This window comes from Filicampus tigris, chromosome 12 (genome assembly GCF_054856515.1).
Source record: "Filicampus tigris isolate MCC_2025a chromosome 12, RoL_Ftig_1.0, whole genome shotgun sequence".
In the NCBI taxonomy this organism is placed as follows: domain Eukaryota; kingdom Metazoa; phylum Chordata; class Actinopteri; order Syngnathiformes; family Syngnathidae; genus Filicampus; species Filicampus tigris.
In genome coordinates, this window is record NC_141228.1 from 415,773 (window position 1) to 435,000 (window position 19,228).

General features: G+C 43.3%; 1 protein-coding gene across 7 annotated transcripts in view; it reads right to left on the reverse strand.

Annotated features, from left to right (window-relative positions):
- Positions 1-246: 246 nt before the first annotated feature.
- The window catches only part of ect2 (epithelial cell transforming 2), a 235,313-nt gene continuing 216,331 nt past the window's right edge, over positions 247-19,228 (reverse strand). For all 7 annotated transcript variants that reach the window (XM_086047347.1, XM_086047345.1, XM_086047350.1 and 4 more), the window contains one exon: positions 247-614. In XM_086047347.1, coding sequence (XP_085903473.1) covers positions 396-614 — 219 coding nt within the window. In that variant the 3' untranslated portion in view covers positions 247-395. The remainder of the gene's footprint in view (positions 615-19,228) is intronic.

Below are 19,228 nucleotides of genomic sequence, written 5' to 3' on the forward strand. Positions count from 1 at the left end.
GTTGTTAATTGCTGTGATAATTGCTCACAGTAATCTGTAGAACCTGGGCTTGGTTGGTTGGTTAAAGGAGAGTCTCCTTTTGGGAAATGGACTACTTCATGACGTTGCAAGGGGAACTTGACATCCCCGCATGACTCCGAAAATGGTTCCTTCAATGATTTGAGAAGCTGGGAGCCTTGGTTTGAATTCTGTAGCCTGGACATGTCTACAAACAATTGGATCCAAAATTTTAACCAATGTTTTTGAGTTGAAATGAGGGTTGGCTTGGGCATTTGTTAACAGAAGCAAACTTGGGATAGGCTGCATTGGTTGTATGCTTGGGAACAAAAAAAGGGTTGAAGAAAAATAAATTGATTTGACTAATAAATTATATTCCAGAACGGAAGATTTAGCCTCTAAGTATTTATAGTAGCAATTGGGGCAAATGCTTTGGTTTCCTTTGGTATCTGTGCCAAATCTTGGGTAGTAATATTTTGGGCAGGGCTGCAAGAAGTTACTATACAGACAGGAACTCTGGCACTGAGAGGAGGGTTGTCCAAAGAATTAGAGCGTTGCACCGTAGTACTGTTTTTGGCAGTGTCACTCAAACTGTGTGTGGAGGCAGATCGAGACATCTAGAATAAGAAACAAAAAGGGAGACAAAGTACGGGCATGTCAATTAATATTACAAACACTCTGAAAACAGTGCATTACTCCCACAAAGGGATCAGACAAATGTATATAACATGAAAAATACCAGTCAATTATTGTATTGCATATGGATAATCATGGTTTTATGTGAATCAGTATATTAGTGATACATGGATCAGATAGTAATTGTGTTACACATTTTTGGTAATGGCATTCACATTTATGGTCATCATACACAATTAGCTAAATATATTTAAACGTAAGCAGTTATAAAATGATTAATAGCTAAGACAGAAAACTCTTTGTGTCTTGTGTAGCTCACAAGACACAGACACAGACACAGACACACACACACACACACGCGCACATACCCCCACCCACACCAATAGGCATTCATACACAATTGTGATGAACACTTATCTGCACACGCATATACACACAAGCTTGTGGAGTGGAATGTGGCCTCTAGTTATTGCACAGAGCCGAGTTCTTGGGACTCTGGAACCGCCAGCCAAGTGAAGGACTCGAAACGCCAAGAATACCTGATACTTGTGATAAGCCACAGAGGGAGAAGATTCGAGTCTACCGACATTTTTTTAGTCGATTTCTCTGTTAGGACAATATGATTTATATGTGAGGGTTGCATTTTAGATTTTTTTTCTGACTGCATCCGTGTCACGGGTACGAGTCCCCGCGAGGTTAAGGAAAGCAGCCCGGCTTGACTTTTGTCAGATTCCGGTACTTCAGAGACTGAAAGAAACAGACTTAGGTGAGTCTTTATTCATATTTGGATGCCTTCTTGAAAGATTAAATGAACACGCATTGAGTTGTTTTGGTGAATTGATAATTGGGCTTGCACCCTGGTGACCCAAACAAACAACTCCAACAGTAGCAATGGTGAATCATCACACTTACAGGCATGGTTTGGTTGAGCGTGAAGGGGAAGACTTTTTGCTCCATCGCCGGCCGCGTCGTCCACCTCCGCCCAGCGCGAACACTGAGAGGTGTGTCTTCCCCCATAGAATTGAGTCATGCTGGAAGGTGCGTGGCATTGCCATTGTTATAATAGGCCATGAGTTTCAGATTGAGTTTTCCAACAATTTGTTGCCCTGACCATATGAAATGGGTAGAAATACCAATCTTTTTGTTCTCGTTCACGTCCTCCACTCATTTGCTCTTGATTATAAAAAATAGATAAATAAAAAAAAATAAAAAATCTGAGCTGGGTTTGAACTCAGTGCAGCCTTGTGTTCTTGAAAAACAACTGCACAAGGAACGAAGATAACACCAATTAGTCAGATCTCCTTCATATTTGCTCGGAATAATTCTTATGCTTTTATGATGTTGAAACACGAAGTTTGACATTTTTCACAAAAAGCTGTTGAAATGGTAACGCCCAGTTTGCCAATAAAACAATGCAGATTTTGAGGATATAACCATGCACAAAAACTCATGAAACTTTTTGCACACAAATAGCCTCGTAAATTCATAAAATAGTTCATTAATTAATTGTGCAATCTTTTAAAAATGGTCTCACAAGCGCCCTCTAGAAAGTTTTAAAAAAAGTAAAAAAAAATCTAAAAAAATTACATTTGATAATAGTTGAGGCCAGAAGAGATCTACGAACTTATTTTTCATCATAGTGGTAGCACCACTGAGGTATGTTTTAATACAGTGGTACCTCTACTTACGAACGTCTCTTCATAAGAAATGTTCAAGTTACGAAACGCCTCAACAGGAAAATATTGCCTCTTGTTACGAAAGAAATTTCAGGATACGAAAGGTAAAAGTATGGGCTGCTACTCGCAGTATGGGCTACTAATTGCAGCTCCAGAGTTTCCTGAACGCAACATACTCAAAGCTGCTCTGCCACTGGCTATTACCTAGCATCTTCCTGGCGTCCCATTGGCTAAGAAGGACCTCTTCCGTATGTCTCTATGTGTGTAGATAGGTAGGTGGGTGGGTGGGGTTGGATGGATGGATGGATGGATAGATGGATGGATAGATAGATAGATGCAGCGTCCTTGTCATTCGCCCCTGGGCCATGAGGAGTTCTGATAGTTTTACATGAATTAGAAACGAGGAAAACAAAAAAAGGAGAACATGTTTTTTTTTTTTCCATACAAACAAAGTAAGAGATAATAGAAAAGTATGAAAAAGGGATGCGTTCGGTTGATCTCGCCAAAGAATATGACCGTAATGTATCGACAGTCGCCACGTTATTAAATCAGTTCTTTACAAAACGCCAGGCAAAAACCACGTCTGAGAGAGAAGATGAACCAAAGAGGGCAAAAAGCGATGAGGACAGCGATTAAAAGGTAAATGACCATTTTTATTCTTTATTCTTTGTTTTTTTACATTATGCACAACTCTCATTTATTAGTGCAATAATATAATTGTAACATGTATTTGTTACGTTATGTTGTTATGTTGTGATGCATTTTTATGCTTTATAAAACATTTATGTCTGAATATTGGGGGGCTTGGAATGGATTAGGGCATTTACATGGAAAATACGTCTCTACTTACAACATTTTCTACTTAAAAAAAATCTTCCAGAATCAATTAATTTCCTGAGTAGAGGTACCACTGTATTGACTAATCTAGTTATTGCTGGACTGCTCTTTAACTTAGATGCGGCTGCTGACCTAGGGTCAGTAGTTCTTAAAGTTGGACATCTGTGTAAACATTGTAAAACCTCTTTGGTTGTGATCAGATCCTTCCCAAGGTAATAAAGTAAAAATAAAGACAGGTCCTGGGTGGACCTTTTGGCTCTGGAGGAGACAAGGGGGCAATTTGGCTTCCCCTGTAAGATTTATTCTGACATCAGCTGTATTGGGCAATAATAAATTATTTTTCCAATCAACTGTGTTGAAGACATTGTTTCCATCATCTAGCCAGCCTTCTCTCTCTGGAAGGGAACTAAGACGCACTTAAAAAAAATACACTACACCACCTACTGGCTAAAGGAAGTACATGTTTTATTCTTTGACGATTTTCTCCTTGCGGGTTAACCAGGTGTACCTCATAATTGCTCAGAAGACTGTGTAGACCTTCCTGATGTTAAAATACAAAGGTGGTGATTTTTCATGAAAAACTGTCGCCAAGGCAACGGGCAGTTCACCAATAAAACAACGTTGATTTTGATGGTCTAAACAGGCACAAAGTCTCACAAAACTTTGCACACACCAGGCCTGGTGTAATCATCAATATGTTTCTATATTATCGTGCAATTAAAAAAAATGGCTCTAGCGCCCCCTAGAAATAAAAAAAACAACCCTAGAAATAAAAAAAACAAAAACAAAAAAAAACAACTACAACAACAAAAAACAGACCCAGTTGTACGTTTCACCTACATCACTAAACTTTGGTGATATATGTAACAGGTCAAGGCCAACAAAAAAGTCTCTTGGAGCCATATGCTAAACCTAACAGGAAGTGTGCCATTTTTAATTTACTTTAAAGTTTGGCGTCACCTTGACTGCAAAACCTGCTGTAACTTATCCACATGATAATATATCTTCTAAAGATTTCTCACATTTGATGAGTCTATGCCTGAAGAAATCTGCAAACTTACTTTTAATGTACTGGTACCACAGCCTACTGGCTATAGGAAATGTGTTTATTTTATTTTTTATTTTTTTCTGCCAGTGGTGCACCAGATACATGTCATATTTGCTTGTAACATTGTTTTAGCCTTCATAATTTTGCAACACGAATTTTGTGAATTTTTGCAAAAAGCTGTTATCATGGCAACAGTCTATTCAATAAGAAAACAACACTACTTTTGAGGGTCTAAACTTCTAGGAAAACTCATGAAATTTGGGAAAAACATCAGGCCAGGAAACAGCATTACTGTTTTATATTGTGATATTGTGCGATTTTTAACATTTAAAAAAACAACAACAAAAAAACAGTGAAGCAGCCCTTTTGGTACGTGACACCAAGATCTACCAAAAGGCACATGTAACAATCCAAGACCTACAAAATGTCCATGAAGCCCAACACTAAACTGAAAAGAAAGTCAGCCATTTTAAATTTTCTTCCACATTTTGCCTTTATTTCAGCCTTTTGTAGAGGTCATATTTGATAAAAATTGCTTTTAAACTCATGTACTTAATTTTCAAAAAAATCCAATTCCAATGTGCGAGCATCCCAAAGTGCAAGTACCCCAACGTTGCCAGGGCTGCCTTTGCGGATATATTTCTTATGCCTGCAGCATACAGTAGGTGTTTTACAGTCCTTCTTTTGAGGGCAGAACTGAAATATCTTCCTCTTACTTGCCCTAGCTGGGGAAGTGGCTGTGGTAGCTGGATCCTCAAGTTGATCAGGAGCTCATGCACTCTGAAAAGCCTTTACACCTGCTGCTGAGGTTTATGTGCGGGGGACATGCTTCCCTCTTTCAATGAGTGGAATTACAAGTTAATTTCCTAGGTGCTCCAGGAACACTCTCCTCTTGTTCTGCTCATGAGTCATCCAGGTGGGGTTGATCTCTATCCAAAACACAAAAGCACTGTAGGATTAAACATCAATAATGTTGTGGAAGATGACCAGGGTCCAGTGGCAGTCATCCTTCTGTAGCTCGATGCTGCAATCACCTTGTAGGTTGTCCACACCTCCTTTTTTGCAGTTGTAGTCTAGGATGATGACTGACTTCCTGTGCTTACGATCGCTAATGTCATCGTCTGTGTGCAGTGTGCTCAGAAGAACTACATTCTTGTTTTTCTTTGGGAGGTAACAAACTTAAGAGTGGTCGTGGGCATGAAAACAAGCTTTGATGAGAAGACCTCTCTCTCCTTTGACCCAAGCAGTGCAGTGGGAGCTCGATCTGTACCAACCATGGTGATCTTCCTCTTCAAGAGCTGCTGTCTGAGTTCAGAAGAGGTCCCTGCCGTGTTGGTCATATGCTGCTGAGGACCATGTTATTTTGCAATTCTTTGAAAGAAAAGTCTCTCTTTCAGCTTCAGTTTTTTTTTCTTCTTCTGAAGACGATTCATCATGCTTTGGGTTGTGTTCTTTCCCCAACTTCTTGTTCTTATACATCCTACAGTTTTTGAGAGTTGTCTTGCTGGACATAAAAAAAAAAAATCAGCTCTAGAGCCTCTTCAACATCATAACAAACACTGATGGCTTCAACACAGAGAATTCAGGGTCTTGTTCTCTGCAGCATCTTTATAACTTCTTGAAATCCACAAGAAAATAGCTGTGCAGTCTGCCAGAACGCCACCTATCTTGTGTTGTTTATGTCTGCTACTGTCTTGTTCACGTTTACTACTAATTGATCTGAGACTGATCAAAGGCAGAGCAATTTGCGAGAAGACCAACTGATTTGTCTTTTTACTTCTGCTACTTCTGCTTGATCTAAGACGTAATTATAATATTGTAACATTCTGCGGTGTGGAAATAACTCTGTGACCTTGATTTCAACTCTATTTGCCTCACGGGTCATTTTGATCCGAATACCACCTTTGTAAATCTTACATGGAAATATGAATAAAGTCAACATTTCACCTTTTCTACTGTTGAGGCCAATTGAGGAAAAGTAATACAATATCAAGTTAAAAATATATTGTTTAGGGGATTTTTGGGCCCCTCCATGAGCTGTTACCTTAACGTGGTGGAGGGGTTTGTGTGTCCCAATGATCCTAGGAGCTAAATTGTCTGGGGCTTTGTGCCCCTGGCAGGGTCACCCATGGCAAAGAGGTCCTATGTGAGGGATCAGACCAAGCACGGCTCAAATGACCCCTTATGAAGAATAAAATTAATGGATCACGTTTTCCTTTGCCCGGACGCGGGCCCCTTTGGAGCCAGGCCTGGAGGTGGGGCTTGATGGCAAGCGCCTGGTGGGCATGGGGGTCGGCCGGGCTCAGCCCGAAAAGGAAACGTGGGTCCCCCTTCCCATGGGCTCATCACTGGTGGGGGGGGGCCAAGGGGGTTGGGTGCTGTGTGAGCTGGGCGGCGGTTATAGGCAGGGAGTTTGGTCCGATCCCCGGCAACAGAAACTAGCTCTTGGGACATGGAATGGCACCTCTCTGGCAGGGAAGGAGCCCAAGCTGGTGTGTGAGGCTGAGAAGTTCCGACTAGATATAGTCGGGCTCACCTCCACACATAGCTTGGGCTCTGGTACCAGTCCTCTCGAGAGGGGTTGGACACTTTTCCACTCTGGAGTTGCCCAAGGTGAGAGGCTCCACACGTGTGGGCATACTTATTGCCCCCGGGCTTGGCGCCTGTACAATGTGGTTTGCCCCAGTAGACGAGAGGGTAGCCTCCCTCCGCCTTCCTGCCTAAGCACCCAGCAGCAGTGCAGAGTACCCACCCTTTATGGAGTCCTTGGAGGGTGTGGTGGAGAGCGCTCCACCTGGGGACTCCATCTTTCTGCTGGGGGACTTAAATGCTCACGTGGGCAATGACAGGGAGACCTGAAATGGTGTGATTGGGAGGAACGGCACCCCCGAGTGGTGTTATGTTACTGGATTTCTGTGCTCGTCATGGATTGTCCATAACACCATGTTCAAACATAAGGGTATCCATATGTGCACTTGGCACCAGGACACCTTAGGTCGCAGTTCGACTTAGTAGTATGTAGTTGTATCATCTGATTTCCGGCCGCATGTTTTGGACACTCAGATGAAGAGAGGGGCGGAGCTACCAACTGATCACCATCTGGTGGTGGGTTGGCTCTAATGGTGGGGAAGATGCCGGTCCGACCTGGCAGACCCAAATGTATTGTGAGGGTTTGCTGTAAATGTCTGACAGAACCCCCTGTCAGAAGGAGTTTCAACTCCCACCTCCGGCAGAACTTTTCCATTGAGTCCGAGTGGACCTTGCTTTGTGCCTTCATTGTAGAGGCGGCCGATCAGAGCTGTGGCCGCAAGGTGGTTGGTGGCTGTCGTGGCGGCAATCCCCGAACCCGCTGGTGGACACCAGCGGTAAGGGATGCTGTCCAGCTGAAAAAGGAGCCCTATCGGGCCTTTTTGGCCTACGGGACTCCGGAGGCAGCTGACAGGTACTGGCTGGCCAAGCGGAATGCAGCTTCAGCAGTTGCTGAGGCAAAAAGTCGGGTGTGGGAAGAGTTTGGTGAGGCCATGGAAAATGACTTCTGGACAGCTTCGAGGAAATTCTGGTCCACCATCCGGCGTCTCAGGAGGGGAAAGCAGTCCACCATTAACACTGTATATAATGGAAATGGGTGCTGCTGATCTCGACTCGGGACGCTGTGGGTCGGTGGGGAGAATACTTCGAAGACCTTCTCAATTACACCGACATGTATTCCAATGAGGAAGCAGAGCCTGGAGACTCCGAGGTGGGCTCTCCTGAATCTGGGGTTGAAGTAGCCGAGGTAGTTAAAAAGCTCCTCCGTGGCAAAACAGCAGGGGTGGATGAGTTCCACCCGGAGTTTAAAGGCCCTTTATGTTGTGGGGCTGTCATGATTGACACGCCTCTAAAACATCGCGTGGTCATCGGGGACAGTGCCTCCAGATTGGAAGACCGGGGTGGTGGTCCCCCTTTTTAAGAAGGAAGACCGGAGGGTGTGTTCCAATTCCACAGGAATCACACTCCTCAGCCTCCCTGGTAAGGTCTATTCAGGGGTGCTGGAGAGGAGGGTCCATCTGGAGGTCAAATCTCGGATTCAGGAGGAGCAATGTGGTTTTCGTCCCGGCCGTGGAATAGTGAACCAGCTCTACACCCTCAGCAGGGTCCTCGAGGGTGCATGGGAGTTCGCCCAACCAGTATACATGTGTTTTGTGGACTTGGAGAAGGCGTTCAACTGTGTCCCTCGGGGAGTTCTGTGGGGGGTGCTTCGGGAGTACGGGGTGCCGAGCCCCATGATAAGGGCTGTTCCGTGTACTAACGATGTCAGACTTTGGTCCGCATTGCCGTCAGTAAGTCGGATTTGTTTCCCGTGAGGGTTGGCCTCCGCCAAGGCCACTCTGTCACAGATTGTGTTCATAACTTTTATGGACAGAATTTCTAGGCGCAGCCGAGGAGTCGAGGGGGTCCGGTTTGGTGGCCTAAGTATTGCATCTCTGCTTTTTGCAGATGATGTAGTACTGTTGGCTTCTTCAAGCCGCAATCTTAGAATCTCACTGGAGCGGTTCACAGCTGAGTGTGGAGCGGTCGGAATGAAAATCAGCACCTCCAAATCTGAGACCATGGTCCTCAGTCGGAAAAGGGTGGCGTGCCCTCTCCAGGTTCGGGATAGGATTCTGCCCCAAGTGGAGGAGTTCAAGTATCTTGGGGTCTTGTTCACGAGTGAGAGTAGGGTGGAACGGGAGATCGACAGGCGGATCGGTGCAGTGTCTGCTGTGATGTGGACTCTGTATTGGTCTGTCGTGATGTAGAAGGAGCTGAGTCGAAAGGCGAAGCTCTCAATTTACTGGTCGATCTACGTTCCTACTCTCACTTATGGTCATGAGCTGTGGGTGTCCGGGCTCTCCCTTAGAGATAGGGTGAGAAGTTCGGCCATCCGGTAGGGACTCAGATGGTGATGTCATGTTGCCGTGAATCTAGTTGTAGTGAGTGTACCTGACCACTGTTTGAACTGAGAGTAATGTCATGTTGCTGTAAATCTAGTTGAAGCGAGTGAACCTGAACCACTGTTTGAACTGAAGGTGATGACATGTCACTGTAAACCTGGTTGAAGTGATCAAAGAATGTTTGACGACCCATTCCGGGGCCTTTTATTATATTGCCAATAAAAATTTGCATGCCACCTATATAAATCAAAATTGACTGTGATGGGATATAAAACACATTAGATACCATTAACTAATGCATTGCCAGACATTTTCAGACCCTCTTGTATCCTAACGTTTGAAAAAATGTGAAAAAAATATAAATAAATTCCTGGGATTGAATGGCTGGACTGTGAAAAGACAAGTAAAATTGTCAATGGCAGAGAATGAGTTAAGTTTGAAAGTTCATTATGTTAGCCATAAAAAACGGGTGGAGCCGCCTGTTATGACACTGTTAAAATCGGGCGGGCGCCAGGGCATAACTGGCCCTATCCAATCAGAAAAAGTGGTTTGGCCCGGCAAAAACTGTATAAAACCTTTGGGTGCTTTGGAATCAGACTGCTCACTTGTGCACATGTGACCGGTTCTCGGGTTTTGAATAAAACACTGTGTGCCAGCAGCCTGGACTTCTGCTCCTCTTTGAATTCAACTGCTAGCCAATTTCCATAGCCGTGAAGGAGACCTGTTGGAGTTGTGGCCCGACCCAGACTGTGTCGGCGCGGCGGGCTGACACATCACCCATGTTGGGGTGCGGCAGCTGCATGGGCTGACACGACACTTTCATGATGTATGATGTTTAACACAAAGTTTGTGAGTTTTCGCGAAATAGTTTTCGCTAAATACAAACAGACGGCAACAGTCTGTTTGCCAAGAAATCAACAGTCTTGAGGATCTATATGTGATGGTTCAATTTTCAATAAGAATATATTCTCAAATGATCAGCTCATCAGCAGCTCATCTGATAACAATCCTGATCATTTGAAACAGGTGTGTTGCAGCAGGGAAAGATGGAAAACATGCAGGGAAGCAGCCATCAAGGACCAGAGTTTGAGATCCTGCAAACCCCTGAGAACCCATTAAGGACGGGAGCGCATAACCGCATTTCTACCACTAAAGCCGGGAGCGTTGTTGCGTGTTTCTCCCTTTAAAGACGGAGAGCGTATACGTCATTTTTTTCTTTAATCCAATTCTCGGTCTCTTAGCCAATGAAATGCATCAGAATATACATGTGATGGTGTCATGAGTTATCGGAGCATATCCAAAACTTTTTCGAGGAGTAATGGCAGGACGCCGTCAAACGCGGGAGCTCTGCTATAAGTCACGGCAGTAATACAGACAACACGCTCGCGGAATTTAAAGACGTGAAACCATCCAAACGTGATGTATGGTTAATATATATGTTCGTAGACAATGACAATTTCAACGTCTTTGTAAGAGAATAGAGCATGGTAATTACCACTCGATTTTTTTGAATTAAAAAATGTGCTTCAGTTGCATCTTTGATTGAAAGAGTAAAGATTAATAAACTCGTGCCTGTGTGAAAACCACATGTCTAAGCTTTCAAATTATTTTAGAATTATGTTTCTATCTGCTACAGGGGAGATATTAATTACTGTGTCGGTGGCGGAAATGTCAGGTTTGCACAGGTGACTCCAAAGATGACCGTAGGTTTTAGAGAGATGTCCCATGAGGGTCTTCAGGCTTTAATGGGTTAAACCAAATAGGAAGTCTGCCATTTTAAATTTACTTTCAGATTTGGCCCCATTTTTGGTCGGAGTTCATATTTCAATGAACTCGTCCGAGAGATTTGATTAGATCAAAATGAAAATGTTTGTGTTTCTTCTAAAATTGTGGAAGGTTGCCAAGAAACCAACACATTTTATTGAGGGTCTAAAAAATTAAAAATCTCATGAAACATTGCACACACATAAGGCCTGGTGAAAATTTCAATATTCTAAAGGATTAGCATTTTTTTCCAATTGCTCAGTAGTGCCTGTTAGGGGTGGGTGATATGGGCAAAAGAAAATATCTTGATATTTTTTTCAAAAATGATAATTTGACGATATTCTACAAAATTATAAATCTGCACTTTCTTCACAGACCAATTGTGGATAGACAGCGTTACAACGGGAATACACGCTATTAGGGGTGCAACGGTACACGTGGGTGTATTAATACGTTTCGGATGGCATGTTTGGTTCGGTCCACTTGCGTTCGGTTCGGTCCACTTATTAGCGCTAGTTTACACACGGGCGCTATTGACTGTTGCACGCGGGAGAGGAGTGCAGCGGCACTAAAGAGGAGCTAGGACGCCAGAAGCTGTGATCAATCATAAATGCATGGATAAATGGCATTATAATGGCATACGCAAACAAGTCAGAGCTCGAAGGTCCCTCGTAGACTGCGGTCTCCTGTTTGGGAACATTCTAGCTTTCCTGTTAAAATCGCCGATGGGAAAAGGTATGTGTATAAGTCCCAAAGTTGTGTGCCGACATTGCTATATGACATTGTTGCAGGTAACACGTCTAACATAATAACGAATATCCGACTTCGAATGTTTCTTAGACAAGGAAGCAATCTGTATTTTTAGCTAAAAACAAAGTACAACAGCTCTTCTTCGTTCTCCGCTGCTTCTCTCGCTAGCCGTATGATGCATGCATGAACCTCGGAAACATCACAACTCAGCAAAACACAAATCCGGCCACAACACAGATAACCCAATTCGTTACAATATATATAATACTGTTGAACATCAAAAGATTTCAATGCCTAAAAAGTGTAAATATTTTCATAAAGACTTGAAAGTTACTTTATTTCATTACAGAGTTTTAATACAATTACAATTATTGCTAACTGTAACTGTAATTGTATGTATGTTTTGTCATCACAAAAAGTATATGTACTGACATATGTAATGACAACTTGTCTTTAACTTGAATACTTAGATATTTCATAGACTGTTGCTGCTGAGTGTTTAAAGATTTCAGTGTCTTAATAATTTACAAAAATTAAGAGATCTTTACTGTTAGTGTATTTTTTATTGTGGTGTAATTTCTTAGAATGTCAACCAAATGGTTTGCTTTTATTTTTTTTCTAAAAAAAATGAATCATTTACTTGTCGTCTTTTCAAAATAAACATTTAAAAATAACTGTTTTTTTTTTGGACCGAAAATATACCAAACCGAAGTTTCCAAGAAACTGAACCGAAATGTGATTTAGAGTACCGTTACACCCCTACTAGTTACGAATGATGCGGGCTAAAAGTGTCTAAACTGAATGTTAACCGATCATCCAGGATGTCACGTTTGACTTGCTCGCTAAAGTACTGAGTGTGTGTGTGTGCGTGAGTGCATTTATATTTGTTGGTTCAACTTGGCGACTGTTTTCTGAGTGTGTGTGTGTTTAAGCTTTTGTCTGGCGTGCATGCGTGGTCGCCAAGTTTTCCTCGTAATCCATATGGCTCGTGGTGCAACAGAATTGCTCTTCACGGTGACTGTTTTGGCACATCTAGCAATGTTATTATACCCATCGACGTCAGTCTTGTCAACCCCAAACCATTTACAGACTACAGATGACGTGGACTCATGCCTCGCTATGAATCCCCGCTCGACACTCCTCTATGTTTGAAACAGCTCCGCTGCAGTGTGGACAGAGTCACATGACCGGTCCTGCCTGCTGATTCGGCGAATGATTATCACTTCTGATTATGCTCCTCTGCGATCAATGCACCCTGATTTTCAGCATTTCCTCATACTTTGCGGTCGTCGACTGACTCGAGTCGTTATGCTTTTAGAGGCAGTATTAATACTCGATAATGTGAAATTACACATTGTGAAAGCAAGATTGACGATGATTCAGATAACGATATATATCGCCCACCTCTAGTGCCTGGTACTTTTTTTTTTTTTTTTTTAAAGTTGCCTTTTATACCTTGGTCTACAAAAACTGTGAGACATATGTAAAAGCCAAAGACCTACAAAAAGGTCGACTGAAGCCAAGGTGTTAAAAAACAGTCAGAGCTAGGCACTAAGCGAAACAGACAGACCGGTCCGTCTATCCGCCCATTTTGCAGACGATAAATGATACATGGGAAACCTAAAAAAAAAAAGACGGATTAAGCATAAGCGGATTTTCGCCCATCCATATAATCGTCTTTAACAATTACATGAGCATTGCTGTCCGCCGAGACCACTATTATGTTAATATTCACTTGTAGCGGGCCCAACAAGGCGTCATACCTTACTAACACCCTTTGTGCGCAGGGCTGGGTCTCTGACAGGTTGAAAACAAGGAAAAATAGTTGGTAGATAGTTGCAATGTGTCAATAGCAGACGCGGAGTTGTCTAATTTTGCACTGCCCACTTAAGAAGATAAGAATGCCTTTATTGATCCCACAGTGGGGAAATTTTCATTGTTACAGCAGCAAAGATATAGGTCACACAGGGGCGGCGGCATAATGTGGCCATTAATGTATAACATTGACGGCAAACATTTAGGATCAAACCTATGTAAATATACGCAGTAACATGTGTATATACACACCAACCTGCATCTACATAAAAAGTATGAGGAACACTCATTTTGGCCTGTACATAGTACAGAGGAAAAATACTAAGTAAGTGACAGTGCTGCAGTGCTGTAGTGAAATGTAAGGGACAGCATTGGATAAAAATAAAACTAGACTAACAGTAGTGGGGAATGTTGAGTATTGCACGGTATTACAGTAGTGGGGAATATTGGGTATTGCACAATATGAGCTCAGGTGCAGGACTGCACAATTGCACTAATTTCCGCCAGTTTGTAGAGACTACACAATGTTCTTGTTAAAGAGTCTGACAACAGCAGGCAAGAAGGAACGGCGAATCTCTCCTTTGCACAGCGAGAGCTTGTCACCTGACTGATTTTTTTTCACTTGTTCCCAATCGGGGGAAGGAGTCTCAATCCTGAGTGAGAACGTCTCTGCACATATGAAGTGTCGATGGTCAGTGACTACGTTTAGATGCAGTCCAATTTGTGTGGTGCATTTCACATAGACTAAGTTCTAGAAGCTCCGAGCAGCCTTCATCACCAATGCACAAGACGAGAATGATTAGGATTTGTCTGGCTCAGTCTAGGGCAGGGGTTGGCAACCTTTCGCACTCAAAAAGCCATTTTGAACGGGTTTCCACGGAAAAGTAAGCACTTGGAGCTGTAAACACTTATTGACATTAACCTCCAATAAATGAGTCCGCTTGTTTGAGTTCCCAGGCACTGCTTTGTTAATGTTGTATAATACCTTATTGCACACTCACATCTACATATTACTACCTACAAAATACATTCAATCTGTAATTTGACGATTAAATTAATAAAACGAGTATAAAAAACAACTCGACATCCGAGTACTTCAAAGTCTGTGCTCATCGTACCCGAGCCTTTGAAACATCACACCAGCAAACACACTTGCCCAATACAATACATCTTCATTTTGGCTACAATGCCTTCACAAAAAACCTTATTTCGGGTTTAAATCCATGAGCGATGCAGCAAACCAAACAATAATCCAACTAACCGTATCTAAAGTGCATATTAAAAACAGAGACTTACCTCACGCCACACATATTTGCAACGAAGCATCTCATTGATCCATATTAAGCAAGCCAATGTAATAGAGGTGAACCTTACTATTTTCACTTGTTATTGTCTAAAAAAAAAAAAAAAAAAAAAAAAAAAGGCTGCATTCCGCAGACGGAGAAAATGTCATTGTGTTGCACACACCTCCACAAATGTGCGTACCCTGAAATCAAATGTTCTTGTAATTTTGCTGCAAAAGCACTGTGCTATACTTTTCCATGACATTTGCCACAGTTGGTTTCCAACTTATAGAATTATTAGGGCATTTGAATTAGAAGATTCCACTATAACACACCTATTCAGTTCATATCATCATAACTATCATAACTGAATTAGGGGTGTCAAAGTTGTGCATTAATTGCCATCAATTAATTACAGTCAAAGTGTAATTGTTTTTAATCGCATGAATCGAACTTCTAATCTCTCACTTTACTGTTTCTCTATGATGATGAGATCCATTTTGATGCATGGAGCTTGTGCTTAAGTTGTTGGGGGTGTAAAAAACAATGGTCAATGTCACACCCTGAAGTGGACACTAATTGGCTGTCATCGTATTTGGCATAACCTGATAGACTCCTATTGTAGGTGGGAGGGCAAGTTCAGGAGAACATGTGAAAATGGACGAGCATGTGAGAGTTGCTGGTCTGATGAATGGTAAGTTTAAAAAATGCCCTGAAGGCACTATTGAGCAGAGCTGTGTTGGAGTTGTTGGTTTGGGTCACGAGGGCGCAAGCCCAATTATCAAATCACAAAAACAACTCACAGCATGTTCGTTTTATCTTTCAAGAAGCCATCCAATATAAATAAATACTCACACAAGTTGATTGCATTTTCTGGCTGTTTCTTTCAGTCTCTGAAGTTCAAGAATCTGACAGAAGTCAAGCTGCGCTGCTTTCCTTAACCTCGCGGGGTACTCATACCCGGGACGGGCACAGTCAGAAAAGAGCGCTATCTAAAATGCAACCCTCATATATATATCATATTGCCCTAACAGAGAAATCTAATCAAAAAATGTCGGTAGACTCAAATCTTCTCCTTCCGTGGCTCATCACTCCAAGTCTCTGGTCATGTTGACACCTCGAGAACTTCCCTGGGCTGGCGGCTCCAGAGTCCCAAGGACTCAGCCCTGTGAAGCAACTAGAGGCCACAATCCACTCTACAAGATTGTGTGTATATGCGTATACAGTGTGCATAACAATGAATGCCTATTGGTGTGTGAGTGTGTAGGCGTATGTGTGTGTGTGTGTCTGTGAGCTACACAAGAAACAAAGAGTTTTCTGTCCTAACTATTGATTTTATGACTGCTTATGTGTAAGATATTTGGCTAATTGTGTACGATGACCAAACATGTCTAATGTCATTACCAAAAATGTGTAACACAATCACTATCCGATCCATGTATCACTAATATACTGATTCACAAAAAAACACGATTAACCGTATGCAATACAATAATCACTTGACTAACATCCAGCCAACCCATTGGCTAATATAAAGTCACCCATATCCTTCAGCTGGGAAGTCCATCCCAGGGCCGGACCGGTCGGACTCTATGGACGCCCGTTTTTAGGTCGGGGGTGGGGGCTGACAAATTTTTAAAAAAAGGCCTCGATTAAACAAGGGCGTAAGTGGATTTTAGTTTGGCCCACTCATCGGCCCTCATGCGTGTGACGTGGTCGCGAGGCGGCCAAATTTCATCTCAGCTTACTGGTGAAAAGCTTCTTTTTAGGCTTCTTTATACTCCTGTGTCGGCGCGAGCGACAACTACCATATTGATTCACATGACCGACGCATTGTGCTGTTGGCAACAGGTCTACAACACATGTCATGCACACATCAGGAATTGTTGCTGCTCTGATCGGTCCATTATGTCACATGTTACAATGACGTACAGTTTCCCACACGGAGGAGAGGATGCAGCTCGTTGCTGTGCAAAGCAAACTAGTTTGGCAGCAGCGTGGGTGTTATGTCACATATTTGTGTGTACAGAAGCTATTCACCCACGTTCCTCCTTACCTGCCACCTTCCAGATCATTTTCGCAATAAAATTAAATGCATCGTCTAGTCATCTTGGTCTCTTTATGGTTGTAGCAGGCACAATATCCAATGTTGTCGCTGTCTTTTTGAAGCGACACCCCCGACTTGTAATGCAACTGTTTCAAAACAACTTGTGTCCCGAGTATAGTCAAGCTGTGTGCAGCACTAAAGGATGACGCTAGCACATCAAGGTGGAGCTCATGCACTTCTTCTGGCATCTTCCCTACTTTAACAAGCAACGCAGCAGGACTTTTTCATTGAATATAACAAACCTCGCTCTCATTCACCTCTATCTCTTCCTCTCATTCACCTCTCTCTCTCTCCCTCTCATTCCCCTCTCTCTCTCTCTCCCTCTCTCTCGTAACAAAGTTGTTGTGTAGTGGTTTGCTGGTATGCTTTTATTTTGAAGGCAGGCCGGGAAGCGTGCAGGAGGGGAAGTGTGGAAAATAAATATGAAACTTGTTGAATGCTACTTCTGCCCATCTGTTGGACCCAAATAATTATATGACAAAACCAACCCTGGGGGTCGCAATGGAAGTAAGCACACACACAGTTGGGTAAGTACTAGTGGCACATTTGAAGTGTGTTTGAAGCGTGTCCACAGCGGGTTTGAATAGTAGATTAGCAAGATAATGATTTTTAAAAACACCTCTGTGTAACCCCAGTTAAAAATGTTTATGATACATGTCCAACTGTGATAAATAAATAGATAAATTATAAATGAGTAAATGGTAAAAAAAAAAAAAAAAAGAATTATTGAAAACATATTGTGATTAATGTGAAAACCCAATGTAAATAATTCTTGAGGTGAACAATTTTAGTTTGAGAAGTAGGATTGTAGGCGGCACGGTGGGCGACTGGTTAGCACGTCCGCCTCACAGTTCAGAGGTCGTGGGTTCGATCCCGCTCCGGCCTCCCTGTGTGGAGTTTGCATGTTCTCCCCGTGCCTGCGTGGGTTTCCTCCGGGTACGCCGGTTTCCTCCCACATTCCAAAAACATGCATGGTAAATTGATTGGACTCTCTAAATTGCCCCTAGGTGTGATTGTGAGTGCGGTTGTTTGTCTCTGTGTGCCCTGCGATTGGCTGGCAACCAATTCAGGGTGTCCCCCGCCTACTGCCCAAAGACAGCTGGGATAGGCTCCAGCACGCCCGCGACCCTTGTGAGGATAAGCGGTATGAATAATGAATGAATGAAAGTAGGATTGTAAACTCTACGTTGATGATAAAGTTTTACAAAGTGCCCTTCCCCCACGAGGAGTCTCATACCGGAGCCAACCGGATTGAGCTGGTTTAGACGCAATTGCTAACAGCCGTTAGTACGACACTTGAACTTCTCAAACTTTCTTCGACTGAAAAGCTTGATTTTTGATCTTCACCCGTGGAATGGTGTGATTGTTGAAGGACTAAAACGATAACTAAATGTGTTTTGGTAAGTTTATTTTTCTTAATTTCTTAATTATTGTATAGTGTGCGCTACAATGCACTGAGCTCCATCTAAGCACATACGTTATCGACGGAGTGCAGAGAACAATATCTCGAAGTCATTTGTGTTTTATTTTCAACATTTAATACCTCTGTGTATTATATTTATATATCTTTTTCAATAGGTTCGATCAGATGCCTGCCTCCACTCAGTCTCTCCTGCTGCAGCCTCCACCTACTCCTCCTGCTGGGCGTGTCACCCCCTCCCCCCTTTTCTCCACAGTCTCCAGCTCCCAGCTACACCAGATAGCCACCACTCCCTCCTGCCCAGCCTTGGCCTTCACAACATCTCAGGTGAGGAACCAGCTGAAGAAGATGAAGGCGAGGAAGGCAGCGGGTCCAGATGGCATCAGCCCCCAGCTCCTCAAATCCTGCGCAGACCAGCTGTGTGGAATTGTCCAGCACATGTTCAACCTGAGCCTGAAGCTGGGCAGGGTCCCCCAGCTATGGAAAAGATCCTGCCTGGTCCCGGTGCCAAAGACCCCCCACCCGAAGGAGCTCAACAGCTTCAGACCAGTGGCGCTGACGTCTCACCTGATGAAGACCCTGGAGAGACTGGTCCTTGTCCACCTGCGCCCCCTGGTGAGCTCCTCAATGGACCCACTCCAGTTCGCATATCAGCCTGGCATCAGTGTGGATGATGCCATCATCTACCTCCTCCACACTTCACTCTCCGACCTGGAGAAGGCGGGGAGCACTGTGAGGATCATGTTCTTTGATTTCTCCAGTGCTTTCAACACCATCCAGCCCACCCTACTGGGAGACAAGCTGGAGCGGGCGGGGGTGGCCCACCACCTCACCACATGGATCCAGGACTACCTCACAAACCGGCCACAGTATGTGAGGACACAGGACTGTGTGTCTGACGTGCTCCTCTGTAGCACGGGGGCCCCACAGGGAACTGTCTTGGCTCCCTTCCTGTTCACCCTCTACACCTCGGACTTCAACT